The following is a 20,084-nucleotide window of genomic DNA, read 5'->3' on the forward strand; positions in this document are numbered from 1 at the left end:
TTTTGTTTCCATTTAACGTAATACTGTGTTGGATAGGATAGATTGTTGAAGTGGCTTCTGGGCCTTTACATAAAGTAATATCTCAGCTGTATATAGGCTGATTTTGTGGTTAGTGTTAAGAATTTGGGTTTCTGTTGTGTTGGTGTTTTGTCAAAATTGCAGACTCAATACAAATGCCGAACAGAGATAGAGAGCCCGAACACCTTTTCCTGTGAAACTTTGTGAAGTTAATCTACAAAGGATGATGCTATCAAGAATTTTGGGTTCACTTTCTCAAAAGCTTTTTGTCAAGTGATGTTCTGGCTGTTTCATATGGAGCGATTGGTGGTTGGCCAAAAGTGATTGTAGAATTCGTTAGGTCTGTATTGGATAAAGTGATTGCCAACTATAACCAAGGTCTAATTCACACATGTTAATTTTTCAATGGATATCCATTTTCTTAAAATACTTGGGAAACTTTGATTGTCTAGGTGTTAATACCTGTATTAAAATCTCTTATCACGATTTTAGCAATTGAACAGTTTCTTAGGAGAGAGAAAACGTAATCATCTAAATTTGGGATATAGGTATCAAATATGGTATATCATTAATGTAATAATAATTAAACTACAGTACCATAAAAGTCTTTAATGACAAAGCTATGAGATAATGTTAATGGATTAAATTAGATACCTCTCTTTGAAGATAAGAGGAATTGTAACAAATTAACAAATATCATATTCTAGTTTGCCAAAATGATTAAATCCTTTTTTTTTAAAGATTATTTTTTGGGCATTTTAGGCCTTTATTTGTATAGGACAGCTCAGACATGAAAGGGGAGAGAGAGGGGGAATGACATGCAGCAAAGGGCCGCAGGTTGGAGTAACCTGCGTCCGCGAGTATATGTATTGTGTGAATGTAGATACCTTTGGTATATGCACTATGGATGGCCGTGTGTGTGTGTGTGTGTGTGTGTGTGTGTGTGTGTAGTCATGTACAATAAATGCAATAACAAAATAGATAGAGGTGGGTTATGTGAATGTGAGTAAATGTATGGATGTGTATGTATGGATGCAGAAAAGAGGGGCCACTGGTGAAGTGTTTGTGTTAGGAGAGATATGAAAAGGGATGACAATTGTCTTAGTTAATGTTGAGGAAATCACTCAGAATTCTTTTAAGGTGTTAGCCGGAGTGCAGTGTAATATAATTTACTAGGATACGGTGATCTTACATACACAGATCTAGCTACAAAGAGATAAATGGAGCAGAGCAGATCATTTATACTGTGAACAGAATGGTACAGTAGGAACTGATGCATGCAAATTAAATTGTGAGGTTAATAGGGGTTTCAGGCTGCTCTGTAGTTAAACAATAGAACCAATATTTGGTTTACAATGACATATAGAGAGCAATGAAGTCGATGTGATGAGATCAGAGGGGGTTAGATTGCATGTATGACATCACAAAAGCAGAGAATGGGGCGCTTCAAGGTGTCTCTGATGAGTCTGTTGTTCTTATGTTCTTGTGTATCTCCTAAATGTGCATTATTTTCCTTTATCACATATACAGATTCCTGTTTAGGCAATAGAGAGTATACTGCGCTGTAATTTGTTAGTTTTGAGAAAACTACAAGTGTGTATGTGTATGCAGGTTGTCTGTAAATATATATGGTTATGAAAATTTGAATAGTATTGTGGAAACATGCTGTGTCTGTGCTGAGATGAGGGGAGCAAGAAGGAGTATGGGTGGAAAATAGATACAGATTGACCACCGCTGAGCCCATATAGATATAAAGGTGCACAGTGAAGAAATGTTTTGAATTATAGTTAATAGGTGATCAAATAATTTTCATTAAAGAATTGACCATCTACATACAATTTGTATTTCATTGTTCTTCCACCATTAAACATGTCCTATTTTCCAGGTTCTTGCATCTCTCCACAGGCTTACTTTTTCAGTTTTTTTTCTCCGCGATGGTATGGCCAGTTTTTTTATGCCGTGGTGTCACCAAGCGTGTTATTTTATTCGACAGTAAGGAACATCATCATGAAGGCATAACGCTTGTGTAGAGCCATGCTATCCCCAAGAGATCACCCTGCTTGTTTTCCTTGTTACATTTTGCTGAGGTTTTTGTTTAGTGTGTTTGGTGAGCTGTTCCTGGCTGAAAATGAGACTGTCCTTCAAGGGCTGGAGCTTTTTGTGTAAAGACCTCAATAAAATGTAATTCTGGATTCAAGAACGGAAAGATTTAAGTCTAAGAAAGGATTTTATTGGTGCACTGTTTCAGGAAAGGTCTTCTGTGAGTTAATGAGATATAGCTTTGTGTCTGGAAACTGTGCAAAGTCGTTGGTAGCATAAGGGCAGTTGGATATTGTGTTTAAATAGACCTTTAAGAAGAATAACTACAAGAGTGGTCTCAGATAGAATTTAACATTGATGAACTAAGGCTCAAGAGTGAAAACAAAAGGCCTCCCTTTTGTCCGTGTCTTCCTCTTTCCTTTAGACTTGCACCCTCTCAATCTCAATATTTCTTTAAATTCTGCATCCACATCATATATTTTTATAACAGACCTTGCCATTTGTTTCAGAACAATATTTTAATGTACTTTGTGTTTGTCTCTCATTGTGGGTGAAATGCTTCTTTGATGCATTTCTGTGGGTCTGATCTAAACTAATCCGCAGCTGTCTGAGATCCGTTTAATGAATGGATGGTTGATTGAATGCAGCGTTTATAAACTTTGTGTGCACTTTCAAGTCAGGAACCCTGATGAAGCCAGCTTCTCTGGACAAATGTTGGTTTAGTTAAGCTACATGGAATCCCTTAGTGTGCTTCAGTGTGTTTTCCAAGTTTTATAGCTAGGTCTGTGTGTCTGCACCTTAAATCGTCAAGAGTCCTTTTGTTTCCTAATTCACAAATTTTTACTTTTTATATATTATTATATATATTTTAGTGTACAGGTATAGATAACATGTACAGTATGTTGTTTCTAAGATGTGATCTATGTACAAAAAAGACAAGGCCATCTTGATATTAACACACCACAGGTGAATCTATAACCTTTAACCTCCACCACTGTGTGCTTCAGGAACCACATCTTGCCAGCCCTGAGTTGAGACATTAGAGTGGTGACCTGAGTACATTAGCATCTGACCCTTAATGCAATTAGCTACCAAATGGACCACTTTAGAGTGCAACCTAACAGAACCTGCCTGTTTGTTCCCAGCAGCTGGACGCTTCATTTTAGAGGCAGGGAGGAACCGCAAGGCCACCACAAACAGTGATGCTTTGCAGATTGCCTTGATGATGAGGACATCATTCTTCTAGCTTTTGTTCACGTTCTTCCAGTTAGCATTTTATTTGGTTGTGTTTTTTTTGTTTTTGCAGCATGTTTCTATATTTGGTTGTGTTTTCTGAGTTTGCAGCATTTCGTTCTCTAAATGCTGCACATGTGTTGCAAAATTGGGTGTTTTATATGTTTTGCTATTGTTTGATCTATTTGCATGTGTTTTTTAGGCTGCAGTGTCTTTATCGTCATCACCACCAAATTCCATATGACAGCAGCAAACATTTTGCGCATGTGCAGAACGGATCGTGCAGGCAGAACGGATCGTGTACCGACAGACTGTATGGTTGTTGTCAGTGTGCGATTTACCATGTGTCAACACTTTACGACCAAACATTACAACTTTTTTATTAAATCTTTTTTTATTAAATCTTTATTATACAATAGTCATAGCTACAAACATTTGAAACTTGTCACTGATCCAAAACAGTGTAGCGACATCGTTGTTGTGTTGTTTACGTTAATGTTTTTACCTTTAATACTTCGTCTTGACTAATAACCATAGACTGTCTATTATTAATGCGATGAAGTGTAAACGTACATAAGTGTCCTTTTGACGATGGGATGACAGCTCTCCCAGCCACCACTGTACACCACTATTGTAGCTACATGCCAACGGCAGTAAACACTATAGTAGCTACATGCCAACGGCAGTAAACACTATAGTAGCTACATGCTAACGGTCATTTTAGCTGGCAATGTTGTTAAATTCTCCCCAATTCCGGGTCACATTCCTGTCCGATTGTGTAGTGTTTGGTTCAGAAGCCTTTATCTGTGATTTTTGACGTTAGAAAGTGCTGCTTCGTTCCACAACAATCTAACGTTAGCATACTCATAGCTAACTATTGTAGCTGCATGCTAACGCGACATAGCGGAGCATATAGCTAGCTATTGACGTATGTAGCAGGACTTTATACCGTAAAAATCACCAATAAAGGCTTCTAAACCAAATACTAAACAAATACAAATACAGTAAAGTGACCGGAATTAGGGGTGAAATGTCCAGCATTGAGCTACATAATAGTTTGCTAGGAGTTAGCTGGTCTCTCACAGAGGTCTCATTTGTAGCCCTGTTTTTACCTGATACTTTTATAAAAGTACAAACACATGAAGTGAGAGGTATACACATGCTTAAACTTTATTTAAAACATGGTTAACCTGAAGCAGCAACACCAAAGCAAGGCTTCTAGCTCAGGCTAGCTAGCGTTAGCAAATTACCTTCAAAGTTGCAAAGAAATGACGAAACGTAAAATTTGAAGCCTTTATTTAATTTGCTACATGGTGTTGTACTGGATGGCCGGACGACCCTCCGTATATCATTAACAGATACTTTAGGCAACTCCAGCAAACACCTTGTAAACTTCATCTCTGCCATCATAACGGTCTACTGTCACTGTCTAATGTTTTCTTCCGGTAACCGGGAATGTCCAAACATCCTTACGCCAATGCGTGCATAGAGCTGTGAAGTTTGCCGGTGTTCGCGCAAGCGTAGAACTGATCAGGCAGTGCACAGAACGGATTTTACAGGCGGTACGGAAAAAGGAATAAGATTTATACACACATTTTAATTTTCGAGTTCCATCTACAAATACATCAAAGACAATCGGATAACGAGATTGTTTTTCGTTTTTCGATTTTTAATATCAAAACAAAAAACGAATAATGGGTTGTTTTCCGTTTTTTGTTTTCCTATTTATAATGGTAATTGGGAAACTGGCCGTTTTTCGTTTTTGTTTTTTTCCTTTCAAAACGAAAATCCGTTGGCCACCAAGTACACGGACCGTTTACCCAGGCTATTGTTTAGACGCTCCTGTAGATGGACTAATGGAAAATATTGACAATAATGGTTCATTTGGTGTGTGTGTGTGTGTGTGTGTGTGTGTGTGTGTGTGTGTGTGTGTGTGTGTGTGTGTGTGTGTGTGTGTGTGTGTGTTCTCGTTTAACTACATTCGTGGGCTCCTAAAACCAGGAATACACTATACTTGAGGGGTCCGGATAGCTTTGTGGGGCCAAAATGCTGGACCCTACAAGTTTAAAGGTCTGTTTGAGGGTTAAGACTTGGTTTTAGGATTAGGGTTAGAATTAGGTTATGGTTAGGGTGAGGGTAAGGGTTAAGGTTAGGCATTTAGTTGTGATGGTTAAGGTTAGGGTAAGGGGCTAGGAAATGCATTATGTCAATGGCGGGTCCCCACAAAGATAGTGAAACGCACTATGTGTGTGTGTGTGTGCGTGCGCTGAAGTAGACCAGAGCCAAAGTAAACAACTATTATTAAGTCTTTATTGTTAAATCTTTGCAGGTAAAAATTAGATAATTGAAAAACTTTGTAAATAGCATCTCCAAATTTAGCGCCGAAACCAAATGGAGTTTTTACAGTAAGTGAGAACGCATCTGACATGGACAATCTCCTGTTGTGTGTGAAAGGGAAAATTATGTCGGGACCTAATTCCTCAGATATTGTCCAAAGTTCAAATGTCAATTGGGCTTACCATAGGCTACTTCACCTATTGGCTAATGTATTTTTGTGAAGGAAGCACCATCTCCAATTACATCAAGGCAAATTTCTTGCAAGTGAAAACTTATTTTGCAATACAGCTGATTCTGATCTTATTGTGACATGCTGTAATGGAATGGTTGGGCGTTTTCCAGTGGAATCTAGACATTCCCAACAGGAGGAGGGGGAGGGGCACTCCCATCGCTGGAGATTGGCTGGAGATTGGGAGGGAATTGGAAGGCAGTCGAAAGGCCTTTGGTTAGGAGGGGAAATTCTAGGTGGCTGCATCTATAAAAAACATTTTCAAAAGATTTTACCCCACATTTATCCCCAGAGAGAGAAACTTGTAATTATTCATGGGTAATGTTGAATAATATAAGTAAGTTAACACTAAATGAGTATTATTGCGTTTATTGTTGTTTGTGTATCGTTAGTCTTTTGGAAAACCAAACCTATTGTGGTGGTGGTGGTGGGGGTATGTAACGGTTGTGCTTAATAAATTTGTTAGCCCTAAAATTGCATGTGGCACCAGCCTGGACACCGGGGTTCGTGTCCCATTTGAAAACAAAAATAGACAGTGAGCGTTATAAAAACAAGCCGATGACGATAGTTTTGTGGGATATATCCTATCATCTATTGGCTTGACCTCTGTGAGACTATTCTGAAAGCAGTTACATGAATAGGGTTCAGTTCACCATGTTCTAATGTTTAAATGAGACACACAAGGATATATAAATTTTCTAACAATCGCTTCATTCACTTAGATGACATGAGAGTAGAAAGAGGCTCCATAGAAAAGGAGGATTGCTCAAGGTAGGTTGAAGCAGATACACTATCGTATCACATACATCGTATGGTTTGGAGGACTTGTTGTTCAAACCACCACTGGCCAGGCTAGCGGTTTTCCCCCAGCTTCCAGTCTTTATGCTAAGCTAAGCTAATCGCCTCCCCAATATAACTCTGTACTTAACGCACAGACATTGAGAGTACATCAATCTACTCATCTAACTCTCAGCAAGAAAGACAATAAGCATATTTTTCAAGGTTTTGAACTATTCTTTTAAGACTGTTTACTTAATGTCTACTGATGCACATTATGCCAAGAAAAATTGCAGTTAGCAGACTATTTTCCTCAGACTCAACACACATTTATGGACTGTACATATTCATCAGGCAAGAAAATGACAACTGACTTTTATCATTAATAATCCTGTAATCTCTCTTTTACCTTTATTCCTGCTAGATTCTCCTTGTAACTGATTTGGAGGCCTGCGCTTAGCTGAAAGTGTTTGGCAGCCATGATAACCATCTGCACTGCATATTTCAATCTGAACAAGTCATTCAGTTTTATAAACTCTGTGAAGGTCAGGTTCTAAATAAAACCTGAAATAAAAGTAAAAACATCTGCTGATGGCATGTCCAGCTTTTTCCAGTTGTGAATCTAATCTCAGAGTTGTTAAATGAGGTTGATTACTCCATTTGCTTGAGTCTCTGGTCAGCAAAAGTCTTGCTACATTTGTATTAGAAACATTATTGTCGGACAACAACAAAAAAAAGAAGAAATCCTATGTTTTGGTGTGTTGACTAATCTTTCATTGATCCCTTTCTACAGCCTGTAGGGACCGCACCTCCACCTTCCCATCACACATACTAATGAGACAAACGCCCATTTTCCCCCACTGTGCACCACTGACTGTTCCAGTGAAGTGCTTAATGACTTTTCTCTGTTGCTCATTCTTCTGCCTAAAATACTGTGGTGTCTTCCTAGAGCCCTTCCCCTTTGTCTTCCGGGGAGGGATTTACTGCTCAAAAGGAAGCCTGTGTGGAGGGGGAAAGATGAGTATCTGAGCTTCGGGGGAAGAGTGCAGATGATCGTGGGCTCCTGCTAACAGCCTGCTGCAGTACTTCATTTAGGACTTTATTTCCATCAGATGGGACTTTTTGGGACTTGGTGTGTGTGGCATGTTTCCCACCTCTTTCTGTGACTATTGTTTGTGTTATTAATTTTACAAGTGCAGAAAGATCGTTCGGATGGAGTGGTGCAAAACCCAACTGAGAGTCAACTTGGTCCTTTAAAGAGCTTCTGTGGTGGTAAGACACATTTTAATCACTTTGTAAGCAACCTTTAAAAAAAAAAAAACAGCCATGTTTATGTTTATGAAACATGACAGATTACCTAAAATGTATCATTTAATGTATCTAAACTGTAGAGGAACCCCAAAAACTGTTTGAATATAGAATTGTCTTTAGTAGGGTCTTTATGATATTGGTTAGCCCACCCTTCCCTTGTACATTTATGATTAAAAATGTTGTTACAGTTTATCAGAATAAATAGGGTTGTTATAGGATTCTTATTTGTCAGGGCACCCAGTAGAAGTTGCATTTTGTCGATTTTAATGGTTTTGTTTTGTTTTGCTGCTATTAATTTGCAAATGTAAATGCAAGCATTAGATATTGTTGTTCACATTTCAGAGACATTCAGTAGCCTACCATTGAGAGAAAGCTGCACTAACTCAGTTCAGTCTTAACCAAATATCGACAAACACAGCCTTGGGATTATTATGATGCAATGATAGAACTTTGTTTCACCGATTAAAAATGATCATTCAAACTTTTCAAAACTCTTTTCTTCAAATAAGAATTTTTCCTGAGCTTAATGGGTAATAGGCTACATGACATCAACAGTGGCCAGGTTTTAACAATTAACTCCCACTGATGATGCATATTTGATAATAAACAAAAGCTCAACCCCTGTGGGAGAATTGTTTGCCAGGAACTGAAACCTTGGACCCTAGATTTTTGGAAATGGTGCTGGATTGTGTTTCAATCCAGTTTCAGAAGATGCCTCCTCAATTCTGAAAGCACAGCAGCACACTGTCAGACCCATGCATATGACCCATAGAGTTGGTGTAGCATAAGATATTGCTTTTAATGACTTAGGTCTTCCTAAATCAAACATTCACAGTAACCAATGCTCTTTGATCAAATCTCTTTCTACCCAGCCTGCAAACACATATTGCCTAAGGGTCAGCTCCACAATCTTTGAAACTTGAAACTGTCTTCTCTCTCTCTCCCTCTCTCAGAATCAGTGTTGTTGGCCAAGTATGCTTACATACAAGGAATTTGACTTCAGTAGGTGTTAACTCTAGTAGTAAACATTCAGTAAACAAATAGTAATAATATAATAATAATAAGTAATATACATACTGTACAATAGAGACAACATTATACATATAGACACATCAACATAATATACAAAAATAAAAATGTACAAATAAGACATAATATCAAGACAAGTACACATGGAGTGGGATGTAAAGTGCAAAAAGTAATTGTGCAAAGTAGTGTGCAAGATGCATATTGGAATGCTAAGTATGTAATGTGTAAAGAGGTGGGTGAGTGGCCAAAGTGGGGTAACCCCACTTATCCACACATCAGTAGAATGATGGCTCGCTCTCTTTCTCTCTCTCTCTCTCTCTCTCTCTCTCTCTCTCTCTCTCTCTCTCTCTCTATCTCTCTCTATCTCTCTTTTCATCTAGCAGGCTGAGAAGTTTCTCTTTTATTTGTTGACCTCACTGAGAGCACAATGTCAAAACCACTGCATTGGCCAAGTAGACTAAATGCAATAGAATTTGGCTATGGCTTGTTTTTATAGTCTTGCATATTTTTGCTCGCTCTCATGTGCTTTTGTCCCTTTTGCCCTTATAAAGTCATGCATAACAACCTTTTTTATTAAGGAATATTAGGGATAACAATACAAACAAGGAAAAGAAACCATTGTGATGGACTGAGCAGGATATTAGATGGACAGCAGACTGTCTCAAAAATGGTTTCATTTCAAGCAACCACAAGTACAGCAGCTAATGTTTCGCATCACAAACCGTATTTGAATAGTGTCTTGTGATCCATGGCAGTTACCGATCCTCAGTTCAGGAACCTCTCGACAGATATTTTTCACATACTCTGCATTCTCCATGGCATAGAGTACATGCACCTCATCATTACGCTTCTGTGGTTTCCCATTAGTTTGAATAGGAAACCACTGGTCTGCCTCAGTGAAGCAATTTTGGTTATGACATATTGATTTTAGATGCTAACAGACTCTTTTAGCTAATGGCACACTCTAAAGGTTTTCAGGGTCATACAAGAGCTGGCGCCAAGTATGTCTGTCTCATCCTAGTATCCCCTAAGGTATGGAAGGACCTGTGTAGTTAGCTTTTAACGGAAGATTCTCTCATTTCATGTGTCTTTACATTTTCAGCCATTTTGGAAAGAATTGACAATTAGGCAGACAAAAAATTCATGGCTACTGGGTAATAACAATATGTATTTAAAATAAGTATAACGTTTGAACAATGTGCACTGAACATTACTTATGTATGTATCCATTTCCCATACTGGATGTATACAGCAGCACATTTCTTATGCCCACTTTGTTAATGCCAGAATATAATCAAATATTTTAAGAATTCAAGATTTTCAAGACTGTCAAAGCGTTTAACCCAGGTGTGAATCAGCCACAGCATATAAGTACTAAAGTAAAACGAAGTAAACCAACTCAAACTCAACTGTAATTTGTGTGCTGCATGCAAGTTGCTCTAATTTTGTTTTTGCTAAATGAGAAATTAATTAGTTTCACAGAATTTCATGATATGCAAATACATTCCAAACAGAGCAGTAGCTGGCCTGCATGAAGTCTTTATAAACAGCAACACCAGTCCTGTCTAAAGGCTTAAACGTAGGCTGAAGTAACAGTAACAGTGCTCAAGGACTGTTGAATTTATGGTAACAAAGACATTTTTTTAACGAGCTGGAAATTATATACTGTATAGGATTCAACATGTTTTCCCCCACTGTTAGTAGATTTGTTGTTTCTCACTTTGAAGACGTAAATTCAGGGGTGGGGCTGGCTAAAAAAAGGCACCCATTTGCTGTTTTTGTTGTGGTGCAGCTGAACCGTCAGATGTTTTTATTTTTTCCTGGAAAAGTACCAGCGTGTGCTACATCAGGCGTGTAAAAGTCTGCAATGCAGCAGTGCTCAGTTGCATCATTACACATGATTGTGTTTTGTGCCAAATGTTTTTATTTTTATTTTGTTCTTCAGTTTCCCAAAGTTTAACACTAACATTACAGAATATTTATGAGAGAAGTAATAAGTGTTGGAACTTAATGCAAAAAAGCGGGAACACATTAAAATAACAGATGGTGGTAATGGTGGTGGTAAAATAAAGTAAGGGCTGATAACAAGTAAATTGCTGAGATCTGGTCAGATGATCAGACAGTTTCTGAACTCCCAGTTCACAAAGAAAGAAAGAAATTGAAAGAAAAGGGTGAAATAATTACAGCGACTATCCTTTGTAACCATCCATTACAGTTTACAGCCCAACTTCCTAGTTCACCTTTGACTTGCTGCGCATGCTAACTACTATTATTTTTTGTAGTTTCAGCGCTTATTCTTATTGGTAACAATTATTGTACCTACCAAGTAAATTGCTGAGATCTGGACAAACGACAAGAGCGGTCAGATGATTAGACAGGTTTTCTGGGTGTTGAATTTAATAGTTTTCAAACAAATATCACTCTCTGCCACCAAATGCAAAGTTTTCTAGCGCAGTTTTCAGTTCTATAATGATCCAACCAGTTTTCTTTTTCTTTTTTCTTCTTTTAGACCCAGTTTCCTTCTTCCTAAAAGTTTTATCGTATCTTGAAAAACATTACACCTACATAATACCTACAGTATAGTATACCCTTACCCCTTTTGTTCACTGATAAAATGAGTGTCATTTTAGTAAAAGTCATTTTTGAATGGTGACTTAAATACATATAGTTGGTTCATCAGGTAACAACAATAAACATTACATCGTATGGGTTTATTTGGGAAAGGTTCATCATCGTACATCATGGTATTTTAATACTTCCTGTTCATTTCTGTATTTTATTCAGAATGATATCAATACCCACATGATGATCCCATCTACCAAATAATTGTGTATATATTTGTTTAAGTAAAATTATGCCTATATTTGATTTTACTTATTTGCCTAATGTGTACCTCCACTTTGCTTGAAGCCAGTCTCATACCATCTGACTATAACAGGCAGTATATTGGGAACAGACCACTAGGGACAACATCATAGACTGATTGCGATATTATGTGTTTATTTCCTGTTTGCTACTCTGTCAGTACTGTTCACATAACTGCATTTCCTGCCAGGATATGGCAGCTCTCTCTATATCTATATATCGGTCTTTGTGTCACTCTGTCCCATGCTGTCCTGTCTGCTTGTGTTGGTGTGGGTGTTATGTACTTGCTGTATCTGAGCTGTTACATTGACTTTCATCCAAAAATGCACTCAATGTACTCCAAGATGCTTTGGATTTAAACATAGTTTTTTAAAGGATAGAGTCTTATTTTTTTGTAGTTTCACTACTACTCGCTCATTCTAATTGGTAACAATTATTGTACCTACCAAGTAAATTGCTGAGATCTGGACAAACATCAAAAGCGGTCAGATGATCAGACAGGTTTTAAACCCCCAGTTCAGAAAGAGAAATTGAAAGAAAATGGTGAAATATTTACAGCGACTATTACAGTTTACAGCCCAACTTCCTAGTTCACCTTTGACTTACTGTAGTTGTGCATGCACAGTTTTCCTATAAAATGAGAAAATATTACCAGCATTTTCAGTAGAACCTCCAAATAAAGTTTAGATAATCTGGTTTGTTTAATCATCAGACCAACTCCTGTTTCCCTCAATATATGCAGTCATGTTCCAAGATCATGTAAATACTTTATTAAATACAGTACAGTGATATAATAACCAATACAAAATATGTAAAGTAACATTTTAATAAACCAGAATGATCCTTTAACATTTTTAATCAAAAGACTGTGATGACTGCCAACCAATAAAGGGTGGTTCCTGCAGCCACACATGACTCTAGATAGGAATAAGCATGTATAAAAAATGTATGGATAAATGGAAACCAATTTTCAGCACCAGCAGTTTCAACATACTCAGTTTGAATAGAGTTGATAAGCACCATTTAGCATTGTATCAACAAAAGTAAAGAAAAATGCCATGCCACATTTGAAGTGCAACAAAACCAGCCCAATTCTCATAGTAGCTGGACTGTTTGCTCATTTCATTGGTATTGAATGTTTCAATATTTGACTTTTCTCTTTTTACTTTTGAGGTCGAAGAGAGAAATGAAATTCCTCACGCTGGTATTGTCTATCCATCTCTGAGTCATCTGAAATCAACGACCCCACACCATGAATGCCTCCGCCATGCCACTCGCCAACAACACCCCACTCTGCTACTCTATCAACAGCCCTCCATTCAAACACCACCTTACCATCGCCTCAGCATACTTCTCATCCATCTTCGGCACTTTGGGTCTCATCTCCAATCTCATCGCCTTCATAGTTCTCCTCAAATCCTTCCAGCAGAAACATAGCCGCTCACGCTCCTTTTTCCTGATCTTCCTGGGTGGCCTGGTGGTCACTGACTTCATGGGTCTTCTGGTCACTAGCTCCATCGTGATCTCCTTCCATGTTACGCACTTTAATTGGCGCCATTTAGATCCAAACTGCCACTTCTGCAACTTCATGGGTATGTCCATGGTCTTCTACGGACTGTGCCCACTCATGCTTGGTGCCGCTATGGCTGTGGAGCGTTTCTTTGGCATCAACCTTCCATTTGCACGCTCCACCAGCATGCCCAAGAGACGGGCGGTCTACATGGTGCTGATGGTGTGGTTGATTGCAGGTGGCATAGCTTTGCTGCCCCTAACGGGCATTGGGAACTACCACATGCAGATGCCCGGCTCCTGGTGTTTTTTCAACATCAGCTCGGAGGGAAATGACCTGGCCTTCTCCCTGGTCTTCTCTCTGGTCGGGTTGATGTGCATCACTGTGTCATTTTTGCTGAATACGGTAAGCGTTGTGACCCTAATCAGGGTGTGCTGCGGACAGGATAGGCTCCAGCGTCGCAGAGACTACGAAATAGAGATGATGCTTCAGCTCATCCTCATCATGGTCATCGCTTCTATCTGCTGGTGCCCCCTTCTGGTGAGTTTGCATTTTAAATAAGTAGGCCCTATATGTGTGTATGCAATATGTTTAGGACTGGCTTTATGCAAAATGATAAAGCCACAGTAAAAAGCACACTTCACACTCTTCCCTGTTGTAGTGCTGTCTTCATGTATCTTTGCATTAATTAAGGTTGATACAGATGTTGGCTGATGAGACTTTTTCCAACTGAGCACAGTCAATGAGACAAATATCTCTTCACATTAAAGTCTTCTGTATTTTGTTTTTTAAGCTGCTTTGGGCCAGCATTACACATAAAGGTCTCTGGTCCTGTTTCAACTTGTTTGAATGAGGCTAGGCACATTTTTTAGCAATTGACTATAAACATCTTAGAATATAATTATTCACTAGAAAGCTATTCACAAGACTTCATCCTTTCATCAGCTCCATATGTCTATCGTACAAAGATTTTGATTCTAATTTGTAAAAGCATCTTAAAATGTGGGATCTAATAGACTCAATTTTGACCAAAAGTAACAATGAAACAACATCACTTAAGGTTGTTGATGTAGTAGTAGTAGTAGTAGTAGTAGTAGTAGTAGTAGTAGTAGTAGTAGTAGTAAGTCAGTTATGAAATGGCAAAGCACTTTTAGTAATTGTGTCCACCAAATTACGGGTTTCTCAGGTATCTAAAAAAACACCAGACCCAGACCCATCTATCCCTTGATATCAGCGCTGCCTTGTTACCATAATAAGGCATCACAAGGTCCTAAGCTTCTTTTCTCCACCCCCCTCTATATGCTTCATTTCTCCTTAGCAATGCAGCTTCCTATCTAGTTGATCTCTGATCTCTGACCCCTTAACGCCTTAGTTGAGATGACATATCTCAGCTTTAGACCAGGGTTTAAATCAGTGTCTTTAAAAGGTAAAACTCCAGTTTATTACAACTTGGATTATACTTGTGTATACGAAAGCATATTACATTCACCATAGAAAAAAAAAATGTAGACACCTTATCTCGTAATTACGAGAAAATAACTCATAATTTTGAGAAAAGATCTCGTAATTATGAGAAAATAACTCATACTTTTGAGAAAAGATCTCATAATTACGAGATCCTGATCTCGTAATTTTGAGAAAAGATAATTTTAGACACCTGGAAGGTGGCATATCTAGCTAGTTATCAGTAGGCCATGGCTCAGTGATCAACTGTACCACCGAGAGGTAACATTAAATTCAGCTGGGTTAAGTTAGCGTGATACTTCTTATGTAACTTAATAGATGCTGCTGTTTTTCTGAGATTTTGAGTCTTTTAACTGTTCTGCTGGAGTCTTAAAGGGGTGGTTCAGAATTTTGGACATAGGACCTCATTTCCAAGTTAGCCAGTGTGTTATTTATCAGTGGAGACCGTTTTCAACACTTTTCATCCAGTCCTTCCAGTTGCAGAGTTCACTGGTGCTAGGCTAGCGCAAGTCAACAGTATCTGCTAGCCTGCCACTAAAAACAGTCTTACCCACTCCACAGTACACCCAAGGCAAATAAATTATAACGCCAGACTATCGATGTAAATGTCTAGTGTTGATAGAATAATGTTGGAAATAAAACTACCCTTGCATTGCAATAGTTATACTTTGTTCCCTGTAGTTGGTAGCATAGGCTACAGCAGCAGCGGAGTGATATTACCTAGGCTACTGAGAAAGCCGGTTTCCATGACAATCACACAAGTTTATTTACCTGCCTGCAATTTGCATGTAAACTGTCCAAGCTTACATGACTTTTCTGTCATCAATTACCTAAAGTTAGCGGTTAGCCCAGCCAGGTATCTACCAAGAGTGTAGCTATACTGTTAGCTAACGTTGTCCCTCTCCACAATACATTGAACTGTAACGTTATCTCCACTAATGTTGTCAGTCTCAATCTATCAGTAGCAGCTAGGCTAACGTTATGAAAGGGGCTAGATTTATTAGCTAGAGTAGCCTACCAAAAGTTATTACCTGTTCATCAGTAGCTGTTGGTGCATCTGGAAAGACGGATGGAACCGCATTCGTTGTCAGTGACTTGTGGTCCTTTAGATTGCGGGTTTTTCAAAGTCGTCGGGTCTAAAATGATCACTACACATTTGCCACTTGAGTAGAGTCTACGCCTTGATGTCCAAGCCAGCAGCAAGAAGCCACAGTTGGTTCTTTTCTGGATCTCCCAATGTAAATTTGTGGAAACTTTGTGGTGCCCATCTGTTTGGTTTATTTTTACAATTTCTAAATGCACACTGAATCACCATGTTGCATAGTCCTTAGTTTCCAATCCAATGCTTCAATACCACTGTACTAGGCTACTACTAGGTGTCCCGACTGTAGTGCGCTTCTCTGTTTACTTTTCGGCGCAGTACTACTAACCGGAGAAAAGTAAAATTCCGCTGCTGCTGAGAAACTAGTCCCTCAAAATGTAATGCGATCATTAAGATGCAAGGGTAGTTTTATTTCTAACATTATTCTATCAACACAGACATTTACATCGATAGTCTGGTGTTATAATTTATTTGCCTCTGGTGTACTGTGGAGTCGGTAAGACTGTTTTTAGTGGTAGGCTAGCAGATACTGTTGACTTGCGCTAGCCTAGCACCAGTGAACTCTGCAACTGGAAGGACTGGTTGAAAAGTGTTGAAAACGGTCTCCACTGATAAATAACACACTGGCTAACTTGGAAATGAGGTCCTATTTCTAAAATTCTGACTCACCCCTTTAATAAAGCTCATAACTATAGAAGCCCCATGAAGAATTTAATCCAACCTACTTAATCTCCACCACTGACATCCTCTTCCTTGCCCCTCCTTCCACTGTGTCCCCATCAGAGTAAAGAACAAAAGTGCTAAAGCTACAGTACCTGACTGGTGCACATATTTTTCTGCAGTCCTGTCAAACTAACTAAAGTTGTGTGACACTCTGCACAGATATATATTCTGATGAGCGTGGAGACTACTGATCCTGTAGCTGCCTTGTCTGTAAAAGATGAAACAGTTTTGTTCTGCATACGAATGGCCACCTGCAATCAGATATTTGACCCCTGGATATACATCATGTGTAAAGTGTCCCGGCTAAGGCGAGTAAAAAGTAAAACGAAAACTTTGAAAGGTTATTACAATAACACAGCTTCCCTATAGTGACTGCACACCCCCATCATAACTCAGCATGTCCTAAACATCAGCCAATGAAACTTACAGATGGACTATACAACACTGTTTACTCCATGGCTTGCAGCTTCCAAACCATTACCCATAAGCTCAAAGTATTATTGGAAGCATGCTTCATAGTGCATCCAGTGTCTCATCTTGTTTTTGCTGCTGTTATCTATACTTTCCATTCCTTTTTAGTTAATAAACAGTTCACTTAAATAGTTCCAGCCCTTTGTCATGATTGTTTATTGCCCTTGCGTTTGCTTTCATTCCCTGAAACTAACACAGATGGTTTCTCATCCAAAACAACTACACTCTGCAGATCATTAAACTATAAAGCTTAACAATCTGCAGATTGTAGTTGTAATTGTTTAGTTACTCAAACATTTCTTTGAAGCAGAGCTGCAGAAATCTTTACAGATAAGGGTTAAACATCAAGAAAGTTATTCAAGCTCAGTATTGTAATGCTCCTGAAAAATGCATTCTCATTACAGTAACTTATCTAGCTGGAAATAGCCTGTTGCCAGCAAAACCATGAATGGCACTTTCTGTGAAAGTTGAAGCAACTAAGCTAACATGCACACTGGACAACTGTGCTTCTTTGGTTGTTTCAGTCTCTGGAGCACCTCTGCCTCTGAGAAAAGTTTACCTTACTAAAAAAAACTGTGGTTTGCACTTCATTACAACACTTGCATGCAACAGTTTTTAATATTTATATAACTTTGTCCTCGCATTGCTCTGGTGTAAACCACAGTTGAACTGTTTTTTTTGGCACCAGCTGAATTTGGAACAGAGACAATAATAAGCCATGTCATTCCTTAAGGACCTTGTTAGCATGTTTTCCCACCACAAGAGACTGTTGGGCTAATGCTAATAAGGCTATGCCTCACATACAATGATGCATCTTAATTTAAGCAGGGGGATAATTATGTTGCAGAAGCCACTGCCTGCCTCAGGATGGCCATGGAAAATTGGTCGAGCCATTCCCTCAGTATGTGTGTCTCTGCGTGTGTGTGTGTGTGTGTGTGCATTTGCAATATTAACCAATTTCATCTTTTCTCTCTTGTTCCTTATTTCTAATCTCTCCTGCCCACTCTTTTCAACTATAATTTGCTGTCTTTCATAATTTACATCTTTTTTCCTGTTTTCTCCTTACTGTTTGGCTTCCTCTCTTCAAACCTCTCATCCCTCCCCCACTTCTTCCCTCCATCATTCCCCTCTTTGCCTCTTCTTTTCTTCATCCTTATCCCCACTTCCACCAGATCTTTATTGCACAAACTGTGCTATCCGGAAGTCCCCTCCAGATCAAATCCCTCCTGCTATGGCTACGCTTTGCCACCTGGAACCAGATCCTGGATCCGTGGGTATACATCCTGTTCCGGAGATCAGTTCTTAAGAGAGTCAACCCCCGCCTCGACTGGTCTCGGGGTTCCATCATGAGCTTGTACCCATCTTTCAACGACACCGTCCGAAGATTCACACACTCTTCACTTAGGATCACCCTGAGCCAAGATGAAACAGGAGAGATGCAGAAATCAAACGTAATACCCCCATCTACACTAAAGCCACCACCTCCTTCTCCGTGATGGTTTGGATTTGAGTTGTTGCCACAGACTGAGTGACATCGTTGGGGTTACAGTATGTGTTAGACTGTGTTTCCATGCTCTGAAGGAGTTTTCATGTTAACTGTGACCAAGATAAGAAGCAGGATTGCACCAACATTGTTATTTTATTGCATACCTTTGAAACAGTATTAGCAATGACACTTTCATTTAGAGCAACGTTTAAAGAGAGAGGCCACTATACAGCGCACAGCAGTCACCTAAAATAGATTTAAAGCTACTTACATGGACTGCACTCTTCCATCAAGTTTTTTTTTTATATGAATATGAACAACTTTTTACAGTGCATATGGGCATTCTGTGGTAATTCAGGTGAAATGTGATACTACATTCTGATGGGACATAATGCCTTTTATGTTCATGTACACTTTGTTCAGATGCTCTTGAGTGTCACATTATCATTTAATTGTTTTTTTCCAGCTCATACTGTTCATGTTTTGTTCCCTTTGTGAAAGTATTTAGCTGGATTTTGAAGGAAGATGTGAAGTGAAGATGCTTTAACAAAAATGAAATATAGCTTAGACTGCCAGAAGCATCCTACATTATTTCCATTTCAAGAGTTTATACAATACATGACAATGCATGTGTTTTCTATGTGTCAAATGTTTTGATAATGCATGTGAATCAAACCAAACTTTCCAGACCCTTGAAATGATCAGTTATCCCCGAATGGGACCCTCTAGTTCAGTCCTCATGCTTGTCATTAAGAGACATACCCGGGTTTGGCAGAAGAAGAAAAAAGGAAAATAAAGTGGATGCCAATGAGAATGTGATTATTGTACGAATTAAATATTTACGAAGACCCTGAAAATTTTAAGATTATGTTGTCAGTGGTACAACAATCTTTTCCACTGTCAACTTTAGGCATGCAAACAAAAATGCAACAGTAACAGCATTATTTTGAGATATATTATGCTGCATGAAGGGTCATATCTACATAAATAGTTTGAAATCCTTATCTGCTAAAGAACAAGACAAAAACCTAGTTATGGCTGGACCGTGTATGGTCAATGTGCTTAATTGTGGCCAAATTGTTACAGGGATATTCAGCGGTGGTGTCTCTAATGTGAATATAAATTTAACCTTCATCTGTAATGGTAATATTTGTTTGTTGTGTACTGAAGTAGCATACCATATGACATGGTAAAGATACGTTTGACACAAATAATTTAGGACTGCTTTTCAACACAATCATGTTATTTTTAAGAAGTTATTGTTCTGGATTACTCATCTGAAGTGTTATGTGTAATGTATGTTACTTTGTTAAACAGACCAGACCTAAGTTTCACCCCTTGACATTTATGAATGTTGGTCTTGAGATAGTCTCACTTTACCAAACCTACCTCCACAGCGCTGTGTCTGGCTAGTCCACACAGCATTCCGAGATGGGAGAAAAACGTGCTGTGGTTTATTGGCATTTCTTTAAAACAATCGCAATCATCA

General features: G+C 38.7%; 1 protein-coding gene across 5 annotated transcripts; it reads left to right on the top strand.

Annotated features, from left to right (window-relative positions):
- Window positions 1-7,588: 7,588 nt before the first annotated feature.
- On the top strand, window positions 7,589-19,909 carry tbxa2r (thromboxane A2 receptor). Of its 5 annotated transcripts, none has more exons than XM_031307452.2 (4): window positions 7,589-7,906; window positions 13,013-13,889; window positions 16,798-16,957; window positions 18,282-19,909. In XM_031307452.2, the coding sequence occupies exons 2-4, from the start codon at window positions 13,092-13,094 to the stop codon at window positions 18,413-18,415; spliced, it is 1,092 nt and encodes a 363-aa protein (XP_031163312.1). In that variant the 5' UTR covers window positions 7,589-7,906; window positions 13,013-13,091; the 3' UTR covers window positions 18,416-19,909. The 5 variants fall into 5 exon arrangements, with proteins under 5 accessions (XP_031163312.1, XP_031163308.1, XP_031163313.1 ...); XM_031307448.2 differs by having other exon boundaries at window positions 7,590-7,906; window positions 16,798-16,946; XM_031307453.2 differs by lacking the exon at window positions 16,798-16,957 and having other exon boundaries at window positions 7,597-7,906; window positions 18,282-18,548; window positions 18,588-19,909.
- Window positions 19,910-20,084: the final 175 nt, after the last annotated feature.

Source organism: Sander lucioperca, chromosome 11 (genome assembly GCF_008315115.2).
Source record: "Sander lucioperca isolate FBNREF2018 chromosome 11, SLUC_FBN_1.2, whole genome shotgun sequence".
Taxonomy (NCBI): domain Eukaryota; kingdom Metazoa; phylum Chordata; class Actinopteri; order Perciformes; family Percidae; genus Sander; species Sander lucioperca.